Source organism: Pteropus medius, unplaced genomic scaffold (genome assembly GCF_902729225.1).
Source record: "Pteropus medius unplaced genomic scaffold, Ma_sr-lr_union100, whole genome shotgun sequence".
NCBI classification, from domain to species: Eukaryota; Metazoa; Chordata; class Mammalia; order Chiroptera; family Pteropodidae; genus Pteropus; species Pteropus medius.
The window spans coordinates 1,780,719-1,806,365 of record NW_024351733.1 but is presented as its reverse complement, the minus strand read 5'-3'; the positions used below and the strand labels follow the sequence as shown (position 1 = coordinate 1,806,365).

General features: G+C 34.8%; 1 protein-coding gene across 1 annotated transcript in view; it reads right to left on the bottom strand.

Annotated features, from left to right (window-relative positions):
* DMD (dystrophin) overlaps positions 1-25,647 on the bottom strand; it is a 1,897,222-nt gene that overhangs the window by 1,514,959 nt on the left and 356,616 nt on the right. Inside the window, 3 exon segments of the mRNA XM_039846417.1 lie at positions 8,183-8,301; positions 14,948-15,120; positions 22,855-22,947. Coding sequence (XP_039702351.1) covers positions 8,183-8,301; positions 14,948-15,120; positions 22,855-22,947 — 385 coding nt within the window.

The window sequence follows — 25,647 nt, the reverse complement described above, 5'->3', positions numbered from 1 at the left end:
CACATCAAGACACATCATAATTAAAATGCCAAAGGTTAAAGACAAAGATAATCTTAAAAGCAGAAAGAGAAAGCAGTTGGTTACCTATGAGGGACCTCCTATAAAACTGTCAGCTGATTTCTCAACAGAAATTTTGCAGGACAGAAGAGATTGGCAAGAAATATTCAAAGTGATGAAAAGCAACAACCTACAACCAAGATTACTCTACCCAGCAAAGCTATTATTTAGAATCAAAGGACAGATAAAGAGCTTCCCAGACAAGAAGCTAAAGGAGTTCATCACCACCAAAACAGTATTACGAGAAATGTTAAAAAGACTTCTTCGAAAAGAAGAAAAAAGATAAAATATATGAATAATAAAATGGCAATAACTACATATCTATCAACAACTATTTTAAACATAAATGGATTAAACACCCCAATCAAAAGACATTGGGTGGCTGAATGGATGAGAAAACAAGACCCACTTCTGGGTATCAATCTGAAGAAACCCAAACCACTACCTGAGTGTCCATCAACGGATGAAGGATAAAGAAGAGGATACATATGTGGAATGGAATATTACTCAGCTATAAAAAGAATGAAATTTTGCCATCAGCAACAACGTGGATGAACCTAGAGGGTATTGTGCTCAGTGGAGTAAGTCAGACAGAGAAAGACAAATGTCATATGATTTCACTTATATGTAGAATCTAGACAACAGGATAAACAAACAAACAAAAAAACAGAAACAAACTTATAGATATTGAGAATATTTTGATGGTTCCAGGTGAGAAGGGATTCAGGGGGGTAGGTGAAAAAGAGGGAAGGGATCAAGATGTGCAAATTGGTAGTTACAAAACAGTCATGAGAATGTAAATTATAGCTTAAGGAATATAGTAAATAATATGGTAATAACTCTGTATGGTGTCAGATGGGTACTGGATTTACTGGGGTGATCACTTTGTAAGTTATATAAATGTCTAATCACTATGTTGTACACCTAAAACTAATCTAATATTAAATGTCAACTGTAATTGAAAAATAAAATATTACTTTAAAAAAGAAATAGGATAAAGTATGTGAGTTGTCCTAGTTAAATTTTAGTTATATATTATCAAAAGGAACTTCGCACATTGTAATTCATATCACTGGTGATAAATTAGAAAACTATTTTTTGGGGAAACTGTGCTTCGATTTGAGGTAAAAGTTTATTTCAGCAACACTGAAAAAATATCTCCCGTGAATGATAGTGCTGAACATTAATTATTTCTGATAAGTAAAAATACTGGGTTTTTACTATCTTATTAAATTGTAATAATTCATAACAACCCCAAGAACTTAATAGCTGTAACAGTTTTTCATCTCTCAAGTGGATAGCATATAACCCAGTAACCTCACAAATTTGCCATAGGACAATAAATCTAAGAGTATAGTTTATTTTTAAGTGTAATCACAAGACTATTGTAAAGCTTCTGATCTCTTACAAGGATTAAATTCCATTTTTATGAGAATTAAACTATCCTGTTAAAACAATTATGGTATCAACTAAGACCCCAGTTCATTATTATTTTACTCATATATTATTGTAAGCTTATAATTCATATTCCAGCTAAGTGGCCCATGCACTTTTATATAGAGAAATTAATCAGAAAACATACTGATATCTATTTTCTTAGTACTCAGTTTTAAAATTTTCAGATACTCATTTGCAAGTTCTATGTTATCTCCTCAATTTAAAAGCGGTTAATTATATTGAGGCAGGGAAATGGATAAAAATGTCCAAACTATAAGCAACATATGTTTACTTTCAAACATTATCACTGAGTGAATTAAAACCTCATAGAAATTTCAAAACTATTTATGCCATTTTATTATTTTCTATCATTATTAAACATTCAAAATGTTTTTACTAAGGCTATACTTTCTGTAATAAATAAAAAACACAGACATCAACTATGGGACACTTTAATCAGTGAAATTTACTAATACCTCATTTATTACTTCATAGCTGAGTTTTATTAAAAACAATAGCAAAGGAACAATATTTTTTTTTCTATTTTCCTTAACAGTGTAATAAATTACTAGTGATGATATACCTGGGGACACTATCACAAAATATCTATTATATGTCATTCAGCACTGGAACGTGGTGAATGCATTTCCCAATGTTTAAACAATTTATAGCTGTACTGTCTGTCATTCAATATCATTTACTGTGGCTGTAATGGCCTAGGGTATTGTGTTTCCCTCACTTAAATAAAAAACAATTGTAAAAAACATCCTGGTAAAGTAACTGAAAAGAGATTCCCAATCATCTAGGCAAGAATTATACTCAAATGCTTCTGAACAAATGCATCCACGTGTCATCCTCGAGGCACACCTTAAATCACATATTAGATCATATTTCATTATTTAAATTTCAGAATAAGTGAGAAACTACATCATCTAACTTTAGCAATGAATAATATTCATTTTATTTTAGCAAATCAACTTCTTGGAGAGATAAAAAATATAACTTGGCTGTTATCCATAAGGTTAAAATTTTAACAAATTATAAAAGAACATGAAAAATTAGTAGAAAACACCATTTTATGGTATAAAGAGTAAATTCAGGCCATGTACATATACAGATATCATCTTGAATGTTTTGAAGGTCTCCTTGTTGTCTTAGTGGATGAATTTGAGACATTTACATCCAATTATTTCCATCATCCAAACAACTGAAATGGATCGACAGAATGAAAATCGAGTGGCTTCAATTTATTAGTGATTTGTTCAAATTGCCCTGAAAATGTTCTGTTTTCTATGTTATCTGAACTGAGAATAATATAGAAGACAGGATATCAAAAAGAGACATCAAATTCATTCTCTCTTTCTCTTTCTGTCTGTCTCTCTCTCTCTCCCCCCCCGCCCCTATGCCTTTGTTAGCTTTTCAGGCTACTAGGAAGCGTGTGTTAACATATTATCTTTATCTTCATTTTTATGTTAATGTAATATTTATATACTATCACTGGTAACCTTTTACCCACATAGAAATTTTTCATTTATTTATTTTGCTATGTATTACTTTCATGTACAAAGTACTGCCTCCTTGTCCCTTAAAGACATTTTTAATATAGTAATAATGATAAATCTGAGGATTTATTAAAATCAAAGTCATCTTTAACTCAAAGGCATTAAAGTATATTAAAGTGTCAGTGCATAGTCAAGGCTAGGTATGCAACATATCTGCCCATAAAAAGGAGAAGTGTAAAAAAAGTAAGGTTCAGGATAAAATCTAAAAATAGTCAAAGAAATTCTAATAAGTACTCTTACTCTAATGATATGCAAGCCAGGGATATATTAACCACATTTCTCTGGACTTCTACATGGCCATCAGTTTGTCTAAAGCCTCATTATGAATCAATGCTAGTCTCGGTTCTAACCAATGCTAATAGAAGTATATATGTAAATTATTTAAAACAGTGTTTCCCAAATTCCTTTGCTAAAAGATTGTGCTGAATATATATTAAGCAAAGGAAATGACAACACTAAATCTACTCATGTACCTCCATTCCTTTGCGAATACAATAATGCCTTCTCTAATTTGTTCATTTCAATTGTAATCTTCTGAAGTTCAAAATTTAAGAAATATTTTCATTATTATTACATTTAACATTATTACATGACATAATTTGGTTTTAATGATCAAATTTTAATGTTTCTTAAAAAAAGACACCTTGGAAAAAGTGGTCTCCTGCTGATATAACAGGAACATTATTTTGCTATTATCATATCTGTATAAGCAAATGATGATACTTTCTATTTTTCATAGCAGAATACCTAGACTAAGAACAGTTCTTCCAAGAAACTCAAGATTTAGTTTTAGATAACAACTTGTAATATCTCTAAAGACTCTCTGCCAGAGATAACAATATATAAGTCAATAATACGAAAAAGTACAAAGGAATATATATTTTGTACAAGTTACTTTGTTATCAAAAGGGCAATGGCCATTTTTATTTACATATGTATTATTAAAATCATTTTTAATATATGAAAAAAGAACATTTTGCACTACAGAGAGTTTGGCTCTAAAGAGTCTTAGTTACAATAATATTTTCTAGTTGAAATGTTATACACATGAGGAAAATCAATTTATTTCAACCTCATTACATTTTCTGAAAACAAAAATATTTTACAGTGGGTCCTAGGAAAAAAAAAATCAATCTAAATGATACAAAAGGAATATGCATGTCCATAAAAAATTCTGGTTACTTTAAGTTAAAAACATTCCTCTAAATTGGTATGATTTTACTCTTTCCATTTCACTTAGCGTAAACTACTTACTAACATTTCTTGTTAGTGTATCAAAATGTGATGATTGGAACGAAGATGGAAGGAAAAAAACACCACTTGCTCAAACAATTGATATCAAACTCAAATAACAGGCCTTAAAAACATTCTTCTCTTTTATAGCAAATTCTATATACTTGTCCTTGAATATTTTTTTTAAAGACTAATACATTGCACGCATGCAAAGTTTAGTCTGAGACCATTTCAAGAGTAAAACTTTCCAAATGGCAGAGCTAATTCTTGGAAAAGTTGACTCAAATCAAGTGAAGAGTGATGCAGGGATTAGCCAAGCAGAAAATAGCATCTGTGTCACCATCCTTATGAAGTTAAAATGAAATGGATAAAAACCAAACTAATTGATTTGTAAATGTCATTTTGAGGTTATAAATATTTCTCACAAGCCCAAGTGTTCCTCAGATTTAACTCTCATCATTCATTTTTCATACTAAGGTTACCCTGGTTAATACGGAAGAGCATTTCCACATCATATTGCATAGCCCGAGTGAAAATGATGGTACAACACTACTATATGCAAAAGTCATTTAGAACCAGGATGATTTTTTATCCTCTATTTTTTATTCCTTTAAAAAGAACATCTTCACTATGTCATTCACAAGAAAAAGCTGACAAAGTATTCTCTTAATGCAGAAAGTACGTGGATTGGCAAACAAAACAATTTGTTTGAAACTCAGGGAAGCAAACAATGTTTATGAAAACTACAATGCATATACTTTGTATGTCTTATAGGGAAATCATGATAGAAAGTGAATCGTCTGATTCACAATAGAATATATTCTGAAGGAGATAAATCTTTTAAATCTATGACCATAAAGATGCATAAATTATTAAATAATTTTACCCTAGTAGTATTTATTTTTGTATTTGTTAATGTTTAAGCACACCAGAAATACTTTGTAAAATCGCTTGTAGTAGTGCAACTGCTACTCATTTTAAAAAGGAATTCAACTTAAAAACAAACCGCAGGTCTCAAAATACCAGTTAAGGCCAAATACAGCATAACAAAGTTGATATATACAAGGTATGAAAATCTCCAAATTATATTACAATGACTTTTTAATTTATAAATCAACCCAATCAACAAAGCATATGTTTAAAATTCTAAAAAAACATCTTTGGCAGGTATTTCTTAAGCCAAATGTAACTTCAATCCCCTAATAATAAAAATCTCCTCAAACATAAAGCAAAATGTTTCATTAACCTCCCAAGGGGCATATTAGATATGAAATGAAAATGGCTTTGGAGAATAGCTGGCGTCGTCATTCATAATATAAAGAATCAATATTTGGTTAAATAAAAATATGAACTTCCCAAAGGTACTTGCCATACAAGGCATGAAGGAAGTCCATGAATCTCCTCTGTTAGACACACAGAAGAGAGTATCCTAAGTCTTAGATTCTAAAAGGTGCTATTCTGTCTTTTGTGACTAACAAATCAGTAAATAAAAAGGTTTATGATTTAGTTAATATTTTTTTTCTTTCAATTACCATTGATATGATTACTTGAAAAATACTGAGCAAGAATTTTCAAGTGCATATTTGGGTACTTCCCTAACATACTGACAGAAATTGATAATCTAAAAATATAAGATTTATGCTGAATCCTCATCTTATTGACAGCCATAAATAAATTTTAATAAAGCATTTTAGGAAACAGAATGCTCTTTTAATTGGAAGCCTTTCCATAAATAGAAAGGGTTTCAGATTGAAGATGAAACCATAACCAGTGGTTTGATCTCTATTAATCAGCTTGTATCTCATATTATATTTGGTTGACTTTTAATTGTCAGTTTCAGATATTATAATGGTATTCTTATAGCCTAGATGATGTGCATTTCAACATACATTTTCTGTTTTGAACATACAGAATTGTGTATATAAGACTATTTTATCCTATAAAATACATTATTTATATAACTGCCCTTTTCTAATTACAGGCTTATCAATCTACTTACTGATTATAAAGTGGATACTGATCTAGGTAACTGTACTTCAATGATTCAAAGAAAGACTTAGAGATCAAAAGTCATTTACCACTTAATGAGAAAAATACCTATTTTAAGTTATTCTTACTATTTTATGAAAGGATAGGCCACACATAAGAATAACTACAGCATATATTCCAGGTAAGGGGAACTGACTACCATATGTAGATTTAATGATAAACAAAGCATATACTGTAGCTCTTACTCTCAGGGGTTAGAGTTCATATTTTTATTACATCTGCCCTCTCTACCTAAATGGAATATGAAAAAAAAACAAAAAACAAAAAACATGTAAATTGGTACTAGAAGCCAATAGTGAGGTAACCCTTCCTGATCCTGCAAAACAAAGAAATGCGATTGATACAATTTCTCCCTTAGAGCTAAACTGGGGCAGGAAGGATGCTAATCATCTACTGAAGCAATGAAAAGAGGTTACGGGAGTCAGTGCTCAGCTATGCTTTATCTAAAGGAGAAGAAACGTTTCTAATGAATTTAATCTGATTCCAACCTCAGAAACACACTTGCACTGTTATAATTTTCCTTGCCAAGTACATGTGCTTACCAAAAGTGATATATTGGTCAATTAGATATGAGTATTCTGGTTCTTGTGATAAACATCTCATTTTAAATGACTGATTTCATTTTGATTGATGTTCTTTCCATTTCGGCTTTCCTTCCTTCTTCGCTTCATCTTCTTCCTTCTTCTTCTTCTTCTTTCTTCCTTCTTCCTAAACTTCCTTCCTGCCACTTCTTCGCCAGCTACCTTTCGCTTCGCTTTTTTTTGAGCTTGTTTAAAGGGAACTCTCCCACCCCCACGCCTACCACAGGGATCTGCTCTCAATAAGATGAGGCAATCAGGTTTCAGGACCTATAGCACTGAGGCTCAGATTCTAGTTGGTGAAAAATTCACCAGTGAAAAGCTATCCCCTGAGTTATTTCTGAGTTTTTCCTAATCAGACTGGACCTGTCACCTCAACTTGAGGATCTCCTTATTTGGAATTGATTCAATGTTCCAAAACCCAGTGAATTATACAACCCTACCCAAATATCAGCTTGTATCATATCTCAGGTATCAATATCACTGACATTGCCTCTCCAACTTCTGTTTTTAGAGTGGGGTAAAGCCTCAAAAAAGAGAGAACAGAGTCTGCAATTTCAAAGAGGTTGGTGAACAACAACAAAAAAGTGCCTCACGGGTCAGAAGAAAAGCAGAGGTCAGGAATTATTATTCCTGTAATCCATGTGTCTGGAGGGTATGCCTATATAGCACCAGAGATAAGGATGAAATTCACTTAACTGTAATATAATAAAAATATAAATACAGAGCTGCCTGTCAACTAAAGAAGTAGAGAATGAATAACCATCCAATGGAAGACTTCCCCCAGAGTGACAAACTATAACAGAAGCAGTGCCAGGAATAGATTTCCTGATTTAAACGGTAAACCATGTTTCTTTTTATGGATTATATGAATAAAATTGGCAAGAGTAGCTAATTAATTATAGCTGATTAGTCTATCAAATCTCTCAGTAGAATAAACAAAACATGAACTTCTCATAATTATTTGGAGTCGATGTACTCTAAATGTAGTATGCCCCATTCATGATGCATATACACTCTAAAGGCATTGATTTTTTTTCCCCCAAAGTTTTACACTTTAGTTTCAGACATTGAGACTTTGAGAATTAAACTCACATAGGACAATTCATAATACATTGCTAGAAGACAGAACATTTTAAATACACCTGAAATATAGAAAAACATATAATGCATAGTTTCTACTTCATGCTTACTTTGTGGAAATTTGTGTATGATGATAAATATTAAACTATGTTAAAAACAGTGGTAGTCCAGAAATGTACCAACCTTCAGGATCCAGTAGTTTCTCTATGCCTAATTGATATTTGGCGATGTTGAATGCATGTTCTAGTCTTTGTGTGGCTGACTGCTGGCAAACCACACTATTCCAATCAAACAGGTCTGGCCTGAAACACACACACATAACAACAAATATAAATCAATTTAGAACGTTACATAAAATACACTTCAATTCTGATTTTTAATTGACAACCTATGCCCATAATCTTTAAGAGAGTAGAACGTTATTCTTCGTTACCACTCAATTATGTTTCTCATTTAAATTATGCCCAAGTTTAATTGAAAATCCTAAATAAAACAACAAAAAAAAAGAATTTATTCTACCTTATCCAAGCAAAAATGTGTTAATCTCATTTAATCACATGGATCTGAATACCAGCCATTCGCTAGTAACTTCCAATTTTATAAACCTAGTCCAGACCTCTTTCTTGAATTCCAGATTCTAGATTTGTTGGCTTACTCAAGTGTCCAAAACTGAGCTTCTGATATTCATCCTCGTCACATTCCTTCAAACTCACCTACTTCTCTTGCATTCTCCCTTCCTCAATAACCAATGACAAGTTCAAACTTGCAATTGTTCAGAAGAGAAACCTTGGAGCGAACTTTGATGATTCCTTCACTGCCGTGCAACACATAGTTGGAAATATATCCAGAATTTAACCACTTTTTACTATCCTGCTGCCATCACCCTAATCCAAAACTACCATTTTATTTTGTATGGATTGCATTAGCCTTCTAACTGCTCCCATACTCCAACCCATGACTTCATCAATCTATTCTTAACAGAGCTGCCATAGTGATCTGTTAAAATTGTTCGTCATAACCTTCTTCTCAAATCTCTGCTATCTGGGGAGTAAAAATCTTTTTTTAACCTTTAAATGTTTTTTCATTACAGTTGGCATTTGATATTATTTTATATAAGTTTCAAGGGTACAGCATAGTGGTTAGACATTTAATTTACGAAGTGGTCTCCCCGATTATTCTAGTACCCACCTGCACTACACAGTTATTACATATTGTTGACTATATTCTGTATGCTATACTTTACATCCCCGTGACTATTTTGTGACTACCAATTTGTACTTCTTAATCCCTTCACTTATTCCACCAAACCTTCCAACTCCCCTCCCATATGGCAACCATCAGTTTGTTTTCTGTATCTATGAGTCTGTAAAATTCACTGATTAAACTGTGACCTACAAGGCCCTACATAACCTGGTGACCCATGAACTCCTTGACTTTATTTCTTGCCCCTCTTCTTGTATTCTTCAAACAGGCTAGATAGTTTCCTGCATTTGCTGTTCCCTCTGCCTGGAATTATCTTCCCCCAAATAACAACATGGCTCACACCTCCAGATCCATTGGGTCTTTACTCAAAAGTCCTCCTCCCATCTAAAATTACATGTTCCCACATCAAACTTACATATACTCATTTCCTTTCCCTCTCAATTGTTTTATATTTTCCTCATTAGCACTTACTACTATTTAACATTTAAATATTTTAACTAATTTTGTCTATTTATCTACTGTTTCTCAGTGAAGAATTTAAATTAGCTGCTTTTTTTTGCCAGTTTTGTTCACTTTCTAGAAACCCAGCCTAACACATAGTAGGGGCTTGATAAATATTTGTTGACTATACCAGACAACATACTATATGAATATCATTTTACTTGATAATAGAGAAAACACCAAGGAGTATAAAGAGGCAGTTTTTATATTATATTAATTTTAATGAGAAAAAATGCATACGTCAACATAAGTTAAATAAAGTTAAAATGAGAAAAATGCAGATAATAAGATACAAGGTTTTCTGAAATCTGAAGAGGTCAAGAACGTTTTTTGACTCTAAGGAAGTTTTAAATGGTGGTCTGGGTTTAGATATAAGAAAAGTATTTGAGAATGAATTTTAAGTTGTGTAGATATTGAAGAATCAAAGTTATTAGGGAAGAAAGAAGCAGAATGTGCTTAGTCAGTCAAGACCTCGGAAGCCTGGCTTCACTGGGAAATTTCATTGAGATATGGTTAGGAGGGGGGATTGGGATGGGTTTGCAAAAGGCCTTGGCTGTTAATGAATTAAAATTTATCCCAATAACATTGGAAATCATTAGTTAAGTGGTTCTTCACCTTTTCTGGATTGTAGTTACGTTTGAGAATCTGATGAGCACTATGAAATGTCTCCCCAAACAGATCTCTATTCATATCCTTAAATAGAATTTACATAGAATTTTAGGACATTTGTGTCTGTCCATAAACTCCTGATTAAGAACTCATGCTCTGCAAGGGAAGAAGTTACAAGAATGGGCTTAACTGTTATTTTCCAAAACTATAATTCAATATAAAGGTATGATTTTACTTCTCATTTGACTCTCACTTCCTTTCCTTTACTTGCTCCTAGCCTGATTAATTCACCAGAAATTTGTGCACTTCTTAGGAAATCTAATCTCCCCAATATACTCCGTTACCCAAAACAACTAACAATCTGTTACAACCTAATATGCATCAATTCAGAGATGCTTCTAGTAGTGCAAAGACTATAAGAAATAAAAGTTAAATTCTAGACTATCTGAAGCAACTTGAACTTCTCTATGCAACCTCTGCCCCATCTTCATTTCTTCATTTCCCAGTAATAGGAGTAAAAAAAAAAAAAATCTTCAGGTGGGAGAGTACGGAAAACTAATTTTCTCAACTACAGTACTGTAATCAAAGTTAAATGAGCCTGATGGAAAATAATAGAATTGCTTCTGCATTTTAATCCTTTACTCTTTGAACTTTTCCTCTTTTCCTTGGTCACTAACTAATCAGCTGGGTAAGATTACCAAGTCATGTAACCTATTTGAGCTTGAGGGTTTTCATTTAAAAAAGAAAGAAATGTACTGAATGGCCTTTGAGGTCTCTTCTAGCATTTGATGTACTCTAATCAATTGTTTTAAATCATTAAAATTCATCATTAACATTTTAAATAACTATGATTTTCAAATGCACAAAGAATTGTAAAACTAACTGTAGAGGAAAGCCACACACCTTCCCATGCTAACCTAGACTGTAACTCATAAATAAGAATGTGTAACGAAGGATCACCAGTCTTTTGAGGAAACCAGCATATTGAATGAGACAACATGGCTGATAGATAAGCGGAGTCCTCTATAAATTCAAATCCTGGCTCCATGACATACCAGCCAAATGGTCTTAAGTAAATCATATAACCTCTCTGTGCTTCAGTTTTCTAATTTGTGAAATGGGGCTAATCATTGGATCTATGTCATGAGAAATGGATGGGCTATTTTATTTAGAACAGCACCTACAAAATAATAATTGCTTAAAAACATTCATTTCTATCACTTTGTTCTACGGTCAATTATATTTATAAAATAACAGCAATGCATTTTCAATTTATAAACTCAAGCCAAGAACGCCTACACTTACAAAACAGGTATAAATGTTACAAACATTGTTGATACAAGAATGATAATATAATAACAAAATGGAAGGTAGAGAGGAGAAAAGAGGAGAAAGTAAGTATAAGTGTGATAACTTCCTCCTTCTTCATATCCGGTAGTCAACAGATCTTGTCTAGACTTGATAAAAATGTTGCACTGCTATCATTTTAAGTAACACAGGCAACAATTATAAGAAAAAAGGATTATAATATAGTAATCTAATTAGGAAAAAATGGGGATGAGAATTCAGGACCCCAAAAAGAAAGATCCATTTGATGTGAACTCCGAGAAGGAATCTATCTGCTGAGATGGATTCCCCATGGTCAACCTAGGGCCCAAATTTTATAAATAATAAGATCCTAGTGGCCCTTTGCTGACAGTGGCTCCTCATGTACTCTGTATACTGGGAAGAACCTCAGATTGAACTCTCAGCTTCTCACACTCGGTTCCACTTTTTTCTGCCCTCTGGGTCAACCATGGCCGGGAGATCTTGGTTTTGTCTGTCTACCAACAGAGATAGACCTGCCCCGTACAATCAGACCTACATAATGTGGATACCTCATTTACATAAAACGGACCTAATTGAGAACCTGGATAAGAGCTTTAGCCATAAAAGACAGCCTCCCCTTTGTTTTGGTGGAACATAATTTAGGTTGCTACCTGAATCTGTGTTTCCCGGGCTGCAGCTCCTTTCTCTCAAATAAATGCATTTTAGTCTATATTACAGTCTAAAATTACTATTGATTTACAGTTTCATATTAAGGAGTAAATCCATATACTGTCAACAAACTAATCAGGAAATAAAAGTGTATAATCATGAAGACCATCGGAAAGGATAAAAGAAGTTGTGGACTTAGTGACTACTTCTAGGAATTAGAATGTGATGGGATGGGTTTGCAGTCATGAAGACATATTTTTTTTTTCCCTTTACTACCTCCCCATTGTCTGACATTTTAAAAACCATGTGGTGTGTTACTTCTATGGTGATAAATTAAAACAATCAATTAGGAAGAAAATTTAATTGAAACTTTATACTTATTGCAACTTATCTGCATAATTATAATTTGGTTCTACCCACAGAAGTAGAATCCGGCTTCCTTTTAACTGCACGGTAGTGTACTTTGTGTTTTAATATAATACTATTAATTTCCTACATATTAAGATAAAATTGAGCCTTAAATAGATATAAAATCACTGACATCCTAACCTTTGGCAAGACTCTTTGTCAATCCCTAATGCTCTAATATGAAATGCATGCCTTTGTTCTTCTATATAGCTTAGTCACTCAATTCTTGAAATGAGGACATCTCATTACATTTTCAAATGCATTAATGGCAATCACCTTGGAAAAAAAAAATCAACCCTTTTTTCTTTAGATAAACAATATGAACATCTGTCAAAGACCAAAAGAGGGAGATGATTCATGAAAGAACATTATCAACTGTTGAGAAACCTTTTGAAAAGTAACGTTATACATAAAAAGGTAGTTATGGATGATTCATTCAAAATGACAGGAGAGAATATATAAATGAAGATATTTTGTGAAAGAAAGAGTAGGTCAGGCACAGATGCAGCAGGGCAATCCGGATATGTTTACTGTATTACTTACAAATATATTCAGAAATCATGTAATAGAACATGAACAAATGTGTGTTAACATGCTTACAGGATTGAATTCTTCCACTTGAAAAGAAAATGATAAAGAGCCAACGAGGAAGGCATAATCTGATCCTCACTATCTCGTTCACGTGCAAATGTGTACAAGATCAGTATGTTCAGGCCCCTACTGGGAGCATGTGGCTGCATAAGTGAGTACTGACTTATAATGCAGAATAAACATCTATATCCCTTCTCATCGGGCTGTATTGAAGCTGTGGAGTATTTTTCTTCGTGTCATACTTATGAAAAACAAGGTATGACCATTACTTAATATGCTCACTGAGTAAGAGGCTGCCTCCTTTAAAAATCAGATTGTGAGTCACTCACCTGGAAACTCGGTCTGGATGGGGTTAATAAAACCCAGCTAGAGCAAGGTGCCTAATAAAGGCACTTATTTAGAGAGTGCTTGCTCTTGGGTTGAGCTTTACCATGAAGAAAATTTATAATCTGGACTTTTCTAAAAGCAAGATTGGCATAGGAAAATGGTAGACTCGTCAAGAAAAGAGAGATCAGAGTGAGAAAAGATAAACTACACTAAAAATCAGGGAAGATGCAGTCCAATGGCATTTCAAACAAAGTTAATAAAGTAACGTATTTGACCCTAGGGATTGGGCTGGGTAAAAGAGATGGATAATAGGAAAACTAAAGTAGATATCTCTTAGAGTAAATGTTGTGCATATTATATATTTATATATTATATAGAATACATACAAATGCATTATGTACATGTATTTACCATGTTATTTTGCTTTTTCTTGAACTGTTATTAATTCACTTACTGAACTTCTTTATATATGAAAATACTAACAAGTATTTTGTTATCTTAGAAAATATATTATTATATGGAATAGAGTTAAGGACATTTGGTTTACTACATTACACTGAATTCTCTTTATGAAAATCCACAGATGAACTCTCATGCTTTATAGCAATTGCTTTGCTGTTCCAGAGCAATTGTTTCTTTTGATATTCTGAGCACTGAATCATAGATTTAATTGTGGTCTGCTCTTTGCCTTGGTTGCTAAGATGCTCAGAGCCTCTTTTAAGCCTGAAATAAAAAATATACAGGGCTTTATAGTGTTTGCTATCCAAGTGTGTATTGGACAAAAGAAATGTTTCTTTTTCTCATTATTAATCTGCTGATGGTAATTAATTTGACTGCAGCCACTCATGAGATTTGGAACCATTTTTAGCTCTGCAGTCTGAACTCATACTAACACATTCGTATAGAAAGACCAACTGCATTCTTAGCAAAGTTAGAATATAACCTTAATTTTCTTACAGAATCCCAATTTAAAATATGTTGATCCCTTCTCCCACCATAACCACATTCATGCTCCAGTAATTTCAACATTTCAACAGCTAAATGATATAGCATATAAAAATAGAATAAAGGCCTTTTGAGCCACACTTCTCTTGCTCAGGCCCGCTTCCACGTCTGGAAATATACTTTCGCTTCTAATAAAGCTTTTCTTTTCTGCTGTAAAAAAATAATAAAATAAATATTCTTATTCAGTGCATGGTTAGATCAATATGGTCAACAAGCATCACATGTTGCATAATGAGAAATGATCTGGAACGACATTGGAGAAAAAAAATGTCAGTTTCTAAACCAGTACTTATAAAAACTCATTCAACGGCTCTGCAGTCTCCTTACCTGTGACTGTGGATGAGCGCATTCAAAGCCAGGCCATCAGCCCAGCTGGTGGTGAAGTTAATGACATTAACCTGTGGATAATTACGAGTTGATTGTCGGACCCAGCTCAGGAGAATCTTTTCACTGTTGGTTTGTTGCAATCCAGCCATGATATTTTTCATTACATTTTTGACCTATTGGTAGAAAGAAATTTTCATAAGAAAATGCATTCCCAGAACAAGAAGTACACAAACTGGGGTGGCTCCATAGTGTAGTGGTTAGCACATCTGCTTTACACACAGAAGGTCCTGGGTTCACGCCCCAGGTAAAGCCAAGGACCCCCAGGGTGCGCCAGGCCCCCAGAGTGCACCGGGGGTGCCAGGCCCCAGGTGTGCTGTGAGCGCATGGGAGGAGACACGCCCCCTTCAGAGATCCATTTCTTAAGGGGAGACGGCAACATCCATAGGTCAGGGGTGGAAGTGGGGTGAGGTGGAATTAAAGAGGGGAAAAAAAAAAAGAAATACATAAGTTTATATTTGGGTGTCCTAATCTTCAGTAATAAATAATGGGGACTTTAGAGTCAATTAGTAATGAAAAATAATAGATTCTCATGGGACTGAGTCCATGCTAATTAGTTAAGTCTTCTGATTGGTTGGTGTCTGTTATATATCATTGATCATGTTTAATATCACTTCTGGATTCTGCCATGTTCAACTATAAATTTTGTGTTTTTAGAATTGCTCATCTTCTAATTTTCAATGGATATGCTAGAGAAAAGCGTGTAGAAAACATTAGACTTGTTCACCAAGGACTTAAGTAAACCCTTTAACTTCTGTACCAAAAACAAGCACAACGGGACAACATAGAGCCTGCAGGGGAGGAGGGAAGAGGGCAAGTAAGACAGAAATCGCCATAGGGTCAACCTGCCACGCCTTAGTGGTTTTTCATCTGCACCTGGTTCCTCATTTCATTCCAGGTGCTTCATCGAGAATGATTCTTCTAAGATTTTTTTGTTCAGGGTGCACTAGTTCCTTCTTCATGCTCGAGGCAGGGAGAAAACTGGCCTTTGCCCTATCATCTAGGAAGGGGTGGGTCTTGGTGCCCTTAACTGGCACCTCACACCCTTAGAGACCATGTTTTTTGGAGACATGACTAATCTGTGTCCAAGACTATTTCATAGAAAAACTGTAAACCAGGCCTAAAATATCAAACAATAAAATAACAGTGACAGTGTCCAGGTTAGCTGGGCAGGCCCAGCCAAATTCTCCTTTTCCCTGGGATCCCCTCAGCAAGTGAGAAGTCATCCTGCTCAGAACAGTGGCTTTCAACACACCAGAGCAGGTCTCTTGACCACCTCCGGAGAGGTGAGATGTGCCTTCTGTGTTCATCTAAGGATCTATGCTGTATATGTATCTTCAATGGGATTTTGTTGACTTTATATTTTTTTTAAGACAAAAGTATCTTCTTAAATGACATTTCCTGTAGCCAGAAAGGCCTTGCAAACAAGTCAGAGTTCTGCATCTATTCTTTGAGCATTTTGTAACCTTTGTTCTACTTTGGCATGTGAATCTCTTACACTGCTGAGTCGGATTAAACCAGACTGATGACCGCAAAAAACAAAACACAAAAAAAGCCACAAACAAAAACCAAAGTGACACATCCAGAGCTTTTAGGGATAAATATTTCTTTCATTTCTTTTGTTCATTTTTTCTTCTTTATTTTAAATAGGCAAATTCATTTCTATCTTCTTTTGTCTCCATTTTGGTCAGTAAACATAATGTGCATTATTTTAAGTTATAGTATAAACTTAGGGGTTTTATCTTACTATAATTTGTCCTTTGATTTTTATAGCAACCTTTATGCATAGTTAAAAAAGGGGGATTACAAATGGTTAAGGTGCCGAATTAACACAATTCATTCATAGCAAAGGTAAAATTTAAACCTAGGCTTTTAAGTCCTGTGGGATGGACATGGGGAGAAGGGGGAAATGGTGCAGAACATTCCGGATGCCCTAATGTGCAGAGTGGTTAGATAGTGCTAGGCCAAGGAGTGACATTTTGTGTGCTGGGCTCAGGAACATCACCTTGAGACTGTGAGGAGAGCAACTCCAGCTGCTGCTTCTTGAGGTCACCCCTCCCTCCCAACCCACAAAGTCTCCTGTCTGTAAGGTGTAGGAATGAGGGTCAGCGTGGCTCCATATGGCCAGTCAGAATTCTTTCCTTCTACCTTGTCTGCTATGGTGTCGCCTGCAGAGACCCCTCATTGGAGGAATTTGGCCTTATTCTTCAAAGTCAGGTAGAAGTCAGTTGCAAACATGATGGCAGCAAAGAAATCCAATACTCCTGTTGCTTTAGAAGCTCCGTCTGAGGATTTGGCAATCGCGGTGGTGGAGATGGCGAAGCAGATGAGGGCTGCCATGACACAAGGCAAGACGTCCCTCATGGCCTAGCACAAGCTCTGGCATGTGTCTTTCAGATGCATGGCATCAATAAAGAGGAAGTAGAAGGCCAGCAGAAACTCCGGCCTGGTCCGGGGAGGAAGGTAGCTGGCAAGGACATCAGGTAGGTGATGAAGAAGATGAGCGAGACATCCAACGTCACCAGCAGAAGGTGGCCTCTGAGCAAGCGGAGGAAGGCCTGTGCCTGCTTGAGGACACACAGCCAGGGGATGCACAGTCCTGGACAGCCAGCCAGATGAGATGAGTCAGCTGGCTCCGGGTCATGGTCAGAGTCTGGGGGCCCGTGGCTGTGGCAGCAGGGCCCCAGGCTGTGTCATGCCCACCCTCCACCTTGGGAGGGAAGCAGAAACCCAGACTGTACTGAAGGAGAAAAAAGCCAGACTCTTGGTTGTATTTTTTATTATTTTCTGAACATTTTCTTCTCTCCTAGGCTTAGTGCATGTGCAAATGCCATTCAGCAGGTTGTTGTATTTCAAAGTTTCATTCTTCTTACCAATCTGATGCCAAAATCCATTCTAAATATTTTTTCTAGTTTTCAAGAATGCAGTGACACCTCATTATAGAACAAACTGTCTATATATTCTATTACAGGAATAATTACTAGACTACTTCTTTAATATAAGTCAAGCTCCTTATTATATATATACTTGAAGGAAGTATATAAGTAATTATGATTAGGTTTTACCACCAAGGGTTTTTTTGTTGTTGTTGTTAGTATAAGGTCTATACACCACCCCCCATTCGATCAGATGATGAATATTTATTGTGTTCTTAATATGACATTTTACTATTTTTATCTATGCAGAAGTTAACAAATGCCTCTGGGGAAAACACATATTTTAACATCTCCAGTGTTAGTCATCTTTTCATAAGAGATTCAATGCAAATTTTAGAGTAGCCTATTAAATCTAACTTTAAAATATATTTGAAAAGGATTTAAGACGATGTTTAGTAAACGTGATAATGATTTAAAGATACGAAATCTTTGCATATGTTTGTCATTGTCCCTTGACAGCTAAATCTATTAGTTAGGGGAGGATTATCCAGTTTTCTTAATTCCTTCCTGACCTGCTTATTTAGCTAGTCACTCACTGAAAAAATAGGTCAAATAGTTATATAACATATATAATTTTTCTCATCATTTTCTAAAACTATAAAGTACACACCGTTGCCAGATGTGTACTTTGTGTCTCATGCTGAACCAGGGTTAGAATCAGCAGATACTGGCTCAGTGGTAGTGATATATTTGCACTGATCAGGCAACCCTCCTGTGATGAATGGGATTCATTTGTGAAATGCTTGGCCAGAGTGCCCTCTATGCGCATAATGTAAAAGGGCAACCCAGTATTCGATCTAAAACTCCTTTAGCATCATTATGTCACTAATTCAGCTATCAACCTCAGCCTCATTGGTATTGCTTCTACTTGAGTGCAAATGTTGCTAAGAAAAAAAAAAAAGGCAATAAGAGATAGTCATTTCTTCTTTTCCTACATAAAAGACTGTTACCAAGAAATCTTTATTAAGGATCAATCTTTAGTCAGATTGAGCTGGTCTAAGGTGAGTTTTTAAGCAGAAAAATTTTCCCCACTCAAGGCTTACTGTCCTTAAGAGAGAAGAAATCAATTTAAACAAATGTGTCTGTACATACAGCTATACATCTGTTATTAAAAGGAAAAAAAAAACAAATGTCTTTGAGCAGTAATTTCAAAAAGTGACTAGAGGTTAACCAGACAAAGAAGGTCTGATGTTGTACAAATAATAAATAATATCAACAATCCAGTGTGAAGCAGCCCTGAAATTGAGAATTTTCCTTTGAGTTAGCCAGCAAAGTTGGGGACCTGACCTCTGATAGCACATCACTCTTAACAGAATATGTTTTTATCTCCAGCTGGTTATCAGAACCAAGCTGGCCACCCTAAAAAGGATGTTCTGCACTTAAAAAAGAAAGAAGAAAACGATGCTAAAACACGTTGTCTACTTCACAATTTTGTCAAAGCTACTTACTCCTCAATATAGGCACTATTTCTTGGGCTAACAATTTTAAATGGAAATTGGGAAAACAATGACAGAGGAGATAGGGTTGGCATTTCTGAGTTTTTACAAGTTCAAAGAGAAGTCCTCCACAGCACTATTAATAACATAGTAAGTATGTGGCACTGGAACAAAAGATTCGCATCTTTCCATCTTTTAATGTCATTCATAATTTGATAGATCTGGAAAGTACATTAGGTTGGCCAGAGTGTCCTTTAATCTTTGCTGAGATTCAAGGGCTTCTTTGACTACCTAGTAGGAAGACAAATATGTACTCTTGGCAAAAATATCTTTTGGGATTCTTTGGGTTATGATGAGAAGTATTGAGCGGGAGAATTTTTTTTTTTTGAAGTGTGCTTAGTAGTTTTAGCAGAACAGAGCAGTGTGTTAGAAGAGATAAGATAAGGAAGCAGAGGCTGGGAAGAGTCTGGGTCCTTGCAATCACAAAGATATAGTGATTCAAGGACATAGATGGAAAACAACAGAGGTCTCAGACAAGGAAAAGCTGCAAAAGCATTCCTTCTGGTATTCCTGGTTACAAAAGCTCCCTCTGAGTGCTAACAATAAAAAAGGAGCAGGCTCACAAGCAGATGAAGAAAATATCAAACAAGGTAGTTTTAAAACTCTATCTTGCATGAGTTGAGATGGAGTTGGAAAGGGTTTTGAGAAGATAAGAAAGGGTGAGATCATATGAGAAACAGTGTTATGTGGTTAGTCAGACATGAGAGACAGGGGGACAAAGGAATGGAAGCCCAGCCCAGAGACAGCCCAGAGAGACTACCAGAAGAATACCTCATTTGTAGTTAAAGGATTACTCCTGCATCCTGAGAGACAAAGGACTGGAGGGCCATAAATCTATATTTGGTTTAATCTGAAGGTACTACCCTAACCTGCCCATAACCTCAGCTTCATTATACCATTATTATAGCATCATTCCTATGCCAGGAAGTTCATGAATCTAATTATAACAGACTGAATTCTGGGTAAGCACATGCACAGTAGGCAGAGAATTATATAGCAGCCAAGTATCAATTAAAATGACCTCACGGGCCGATCACTTAGGAACGCCTTTGTAATCACCTATTTCGGTTCTAATATTATACAGACCTCCCCCTTCCACGGGGTTACAGCCTTCTTTCTTTGCTTTAACCTGCTCCTCACAGGAAGCGTATTTTCGTTTCCAAGTGGTTATAGCTAGTTTTAGGCATGACCTGTTTCTACTTCAAAACGTGCCTCTAATAAATATTACCTTTCATAACTCTCACTGTATTGGAATCGTCTTTATGACAGCGAAAAGAATAGAATTTCCAGTGTTACTAGGGCAGCGCCGGAGTTCAGATTGCCCCCATGGTAACAACAGTTTTGGTGATAAATACAATTAAAATCACTTTTTGGGGCTATGGGCAGGGCTAAGTTCTCCTGCTGGCTTTGTCACAACCAAAATCTGTGCAACTCAAAGTGTTTTCTGCAAGCTGGCATCTCTCCATGAACCATTTTTTACCAGGTCATAAGATAAATAAAACAATTGATAGTCCATTAGAAACTTCTGTAGCAATTTTACAAAGTCTATTTATGTCTGTTGAATTTCACGATAAAAAAAAGAGGCTTGACTTTTATGTGTCTTATTTCACTTTTATAATGCTTCAGTTTTATTGCAATTTACATACAATGGAAAAGGGAGGAAACTGTTCTTTTTTCAAGCTAGTTTGAGAAGTACTGAGCAACTGAAGTAAACCAGTTGGGTAAGTTTCCTGCGTTGCCTTGCTGGTTTTATTTGATGCTATTACTGTATGAAAAGGGCCAGAATTGGGAATCTTGGGCTCATTTGAGGTTTTTATGAGCTAGTCTCTATTGTCAGCCACTATGGTTGTTCTCTATTTCCATGTTGCTGTGAAATAGGATGGAGCCTGTTCAGAGTGCTTAGAATAAAAAGATATGGGGACGGAGACCAATTGAGAGAACAATATGGCTGCAGCATTGAGTATATATACCTCTGGTCTATATGCTGTCTGACTCTGAGCAGGACCAACCTACAATTCAAGTTAAAAGTCAACCCTACTAAATGAAGTAGTGGTATCTGCTACAATAGGGATGAACCTCAAAGATTATGCTCAATGAAGGAAGGCAGATATAAAATAAGACATATTATATGATTCCATTGACATGAAATATCCAAAAAAGCAGACATATAGAAACAGAAAATAGATTAATGGTTGCCTAGGGTGGAGGGGAGGGAGTGAGGGGTGACTACAAATGAACATGAGATTTATTTTTAGAGTGGTGAAAATGTGCTAAAATTAGATTGTTGTGACAGCTGTACGACTCTAAATATCCATATGAATTGGGGGTGGGGGAAAACGATTCCATCCTCAAAACAGTTTGAGAAGCATTGGGCAACAGAACTAAATCAGTCTGATATCCTTTGAATTTTACACTTAGAACAGGCAAATTTATGATATATAAATTACATCTCAAAAAAAACTGCTTTATAAAAAAGCGATCTTTGCTAGTAAAAAGAACAGACATCTCAATTATCCTCCAAATTCTTAAAATATGAGTGAAAAACTCTAAGCAATCAAAGTTATTCATATGATTCACCTCTAATGAAAATGGCGCATTGTACTGAGTGCTTTATGAGTATTATCTCATTTAATCCTGACAAGAAATGTACATTTTAATTATTACTTTTTCTATTTTGACAGTGAGGGAATTATGGTCCAGACAGGGATGGCATTATATCAAATATTACTAAGATGGTAAATGGAGGAGTTAAAATTTGAGTTCATGTTAGTCTGACTGAAAAAAAAAAATGTATACTCTTTCCACTAAACCAAATGACCTTTGATCTATTTTGCAGAGATCCAATAAATGTAGGCATTCAGAAGACCCTATGCTAGGATGGTTCAGAAAAAAAAAATGTGATTTCCAAATCAGATAATGAAGTCGGTTTATATGTACAACATATATCTCATATAGATAGTCATGACCCACTAATTTTTATTGGCATTAATGTTAATTGAGAATATACAAGATTCACAAAGTCTGCTTCATCTGGTAGTGATTAACAGGAAAAATACCTTTCTTTTTACAAAACTATGTAGATTCACTTTTAGGTAAGTTATAGAAGATGCATATTTGTGAAAAATATTTTTATTAACCTGTTGATGAAACTTGTCTTTTTTGCTTTATCTCTACTCAGTAAAATAAAATTGTGAAAAATATTCCTGCAAATGCACTGGAACCTTTTTTATAATATGCTGATCCTTCACATCTCAAATGACCTTAGTTGATCCAATTTAAAAAGAAGGATTATGGAGATGGGCTTTATATTGTTAGGGATGGAGATATATATATGTTTGTTTTGCAGGTTAAGAGTAAGAATGAAAGAAAGAATTAGCAACATGTTACCCCAAAATGACAGATTCATCAGGATTCTTACCTGCCAGTGGAGGATTATGTTCCAAATCAAACCAAGAGTCAGTTTGTGATTTCCATCTACTATGTCAGTGCTTTCGATATTCACTAAATCAACCTGTTGAAGATAAAGGGAACACATTTGAAGGAAGGAGACAAAATGTCTATTTGGAAAGAAAACAAAATGTGAAGGTAATTGTTTTTAGCTATTTTCAGAGCCTAAGCAGCATCACCTCTTTTTCTAAAATAATCTAAAACTGAAACAAAATGCATTTGTAAATGCACTTTCTGTCACAAACAAGTGCCCTCAAACAAATTTACAAAGAGATAAGACATGAATATACTTTTAATTGTAAATAGATTATTAAAGATTAAAGAGGGCAATCCGTACCTCAAATAATATGTATAACAATGATAACTCATAAGGAATGCCTAAAATTAAGATATGCTTCCTAATATAAAACTGACCCCCAAAAAAAAATTTCATCAGTCTTTTTATCTAACTCAGAGGAATGCTATTATAATTAGGGGTGATTATATTTGACTAAAATGCCCTTGCTTTAGAAGAACATATTAGAAATCTAATAAACAACGGAGCTAATGGCCAGCTCTCTTTTATCTATTCAGGACTGGGTTTGGGAATCAAAATCTGTCCGAGCTTCAATTTTCAAGTCAAATCCCATCTCCTGTCCACACTAACATTTTTAGGTGAAATCAGGTTAAACACAAACATCAAGCAAACAAGCACGTGAAAAGATGGTCAACATTATTAGCCATTATGGAAATGCAAATTATAACCACAATGAGGTAGCACTACACACTTATTATAATGGCTAAAATCAAAGAAATAGTGAGAACATCAAATGCTGATGACTATATGGAGAAAATAGATTACTAATAAATTTCTGGCAGAAATATAAATAGTACAGATACTATTTTGACAGTTTCTTACAAAGCTGAACATGTGCTTATCATATAATCCAGCAACTGGGCTCTTGGGCATTTATTCCAAAGCCAATAAATCTGGTATTTACACAATATTCTATATGTAAGTGTTCATACCAGCTTTATGTGTAATAGCCAAGAACTAGGAATAATCCACATGCCCTTCAAGGGTGAATGGTTAAACAAACTGTGGTATATCCATACCATGGGATATCACTTCACAATAAAGGGCACGAACTATTCATACACTCAGCAACTTGGGTGAATCTCATGGAAATTATGCTGACTGAAAAAACAAAGCCAATCTCAAAGGGTTACATACAGTATGATTATATATATATGTATATGTTTTGAAAAGACAAAATTAGACAAATGAAGAACAGAGTAGCAGTTGCCATTTTCTCACTCAATGCTAAAATATATTCCCTATCGTTCATCTTAATTTTCCAAATTTTATTGAAACTTAAAAATTTAAAGCTATCTGGGAAATCCAAGTGAAAACAATAAAAAGGCTACCCTTACTCCTACCATCACTCCTACTTACTCCTCACATACACTTATTTGTAAGTTCAATGGATGATTAAATACTTAAATTTTTGTATCCCAACCGTATAAAAATTATTGGTCGGTTGGCTTAAATAAATGATACAGAATAATGTAGAATCATTTAAATAAGAATAAAAGATCAGGATTCAAGTCCACAGCTGAATTCCACAGAAAATTTATAGTAGACAATATTAGTTATCTATGCCATAGATTAGATATAAGGATGGTATCATGGACACTTTACAGAGAAGTAGCATGTCAATGGATATTTCAGTAAAGTTCTACTGAGAAGCAGATAAAAGGAAGTCCTGACATGACAGACTTTGACTTTCTTCGGTATAGAAAAGTCAAGGTAATACTGCCATTGTAAGACATTGCATGTCTACTTATTTCTGCAATGCAGATGTTTTTCATTAGACAGCTGAATTTCAAGAGTATCCCATGCAAATCCTCCCTAATTCAGTATGCTATCATTAATAATATTTCAAATTATTGGGCATTCACATAAACTGGTCCTACAGCAGATAATCATTTGCTATAATATTTTCATTTTAATTATACAAAGTAGAATACAACAAGTTTCTAGAATTTATTAGAGAAGGAAAAATAGAGAACCCAGGGGAGATTAATAGCTCAAGAACAAGAAAGTACCATGGTTTATATTTCATTTGGGGATTCCTCATGTGGCAGTAGAGGCATTGCTGTCAGGCACTGATGTACTTAGAGCACAAAAGGGAAAAAAATATTCCTGTTTTCTGGAACCTAATTGTAATAAGAGTGATAATCAGATCATACATTGTTGAAAATTCAATTATTTAAATGGAGAAGATGTGATTTTTTTAGGAAACAGACTTACACTGGGGGAATCACTGCGGGTATTTATGTTTGAACTTGCCATAGGGATCATCATGGGGAGACTTGGAGCAAGCAACAGACACTTAGATACCAGCAGCCTCTATTCATTCCCATAAGCCCTATTACTGTATGAGTAGGGAGGTGGTTCTTCCATTTCCTTATCCTCATAAAATCTCTCCTAAGATCCAATCTCTGTTATGTTCAGGTACTGTGCTCATCTCTGAATAAAGAAGAGTAAAGTAGAACCCTTAATGTAAAAATATCATAAGCTAATAGCAGGCCATATAATAAAAACTAATTAAAATCAGGTAGGATCCAGAAATTCCACTTCTGAGTATAGACCCAAAAGAATTGAAAGGAAGGAGTCAAACAGATATGTGTAAACCAATGTTCATAGCAACATTATTCACAATAGCCGAAAGGTAGAAACAACCCAATTTTCCTTAGACAGATGAATGGGTAAATCAAACAT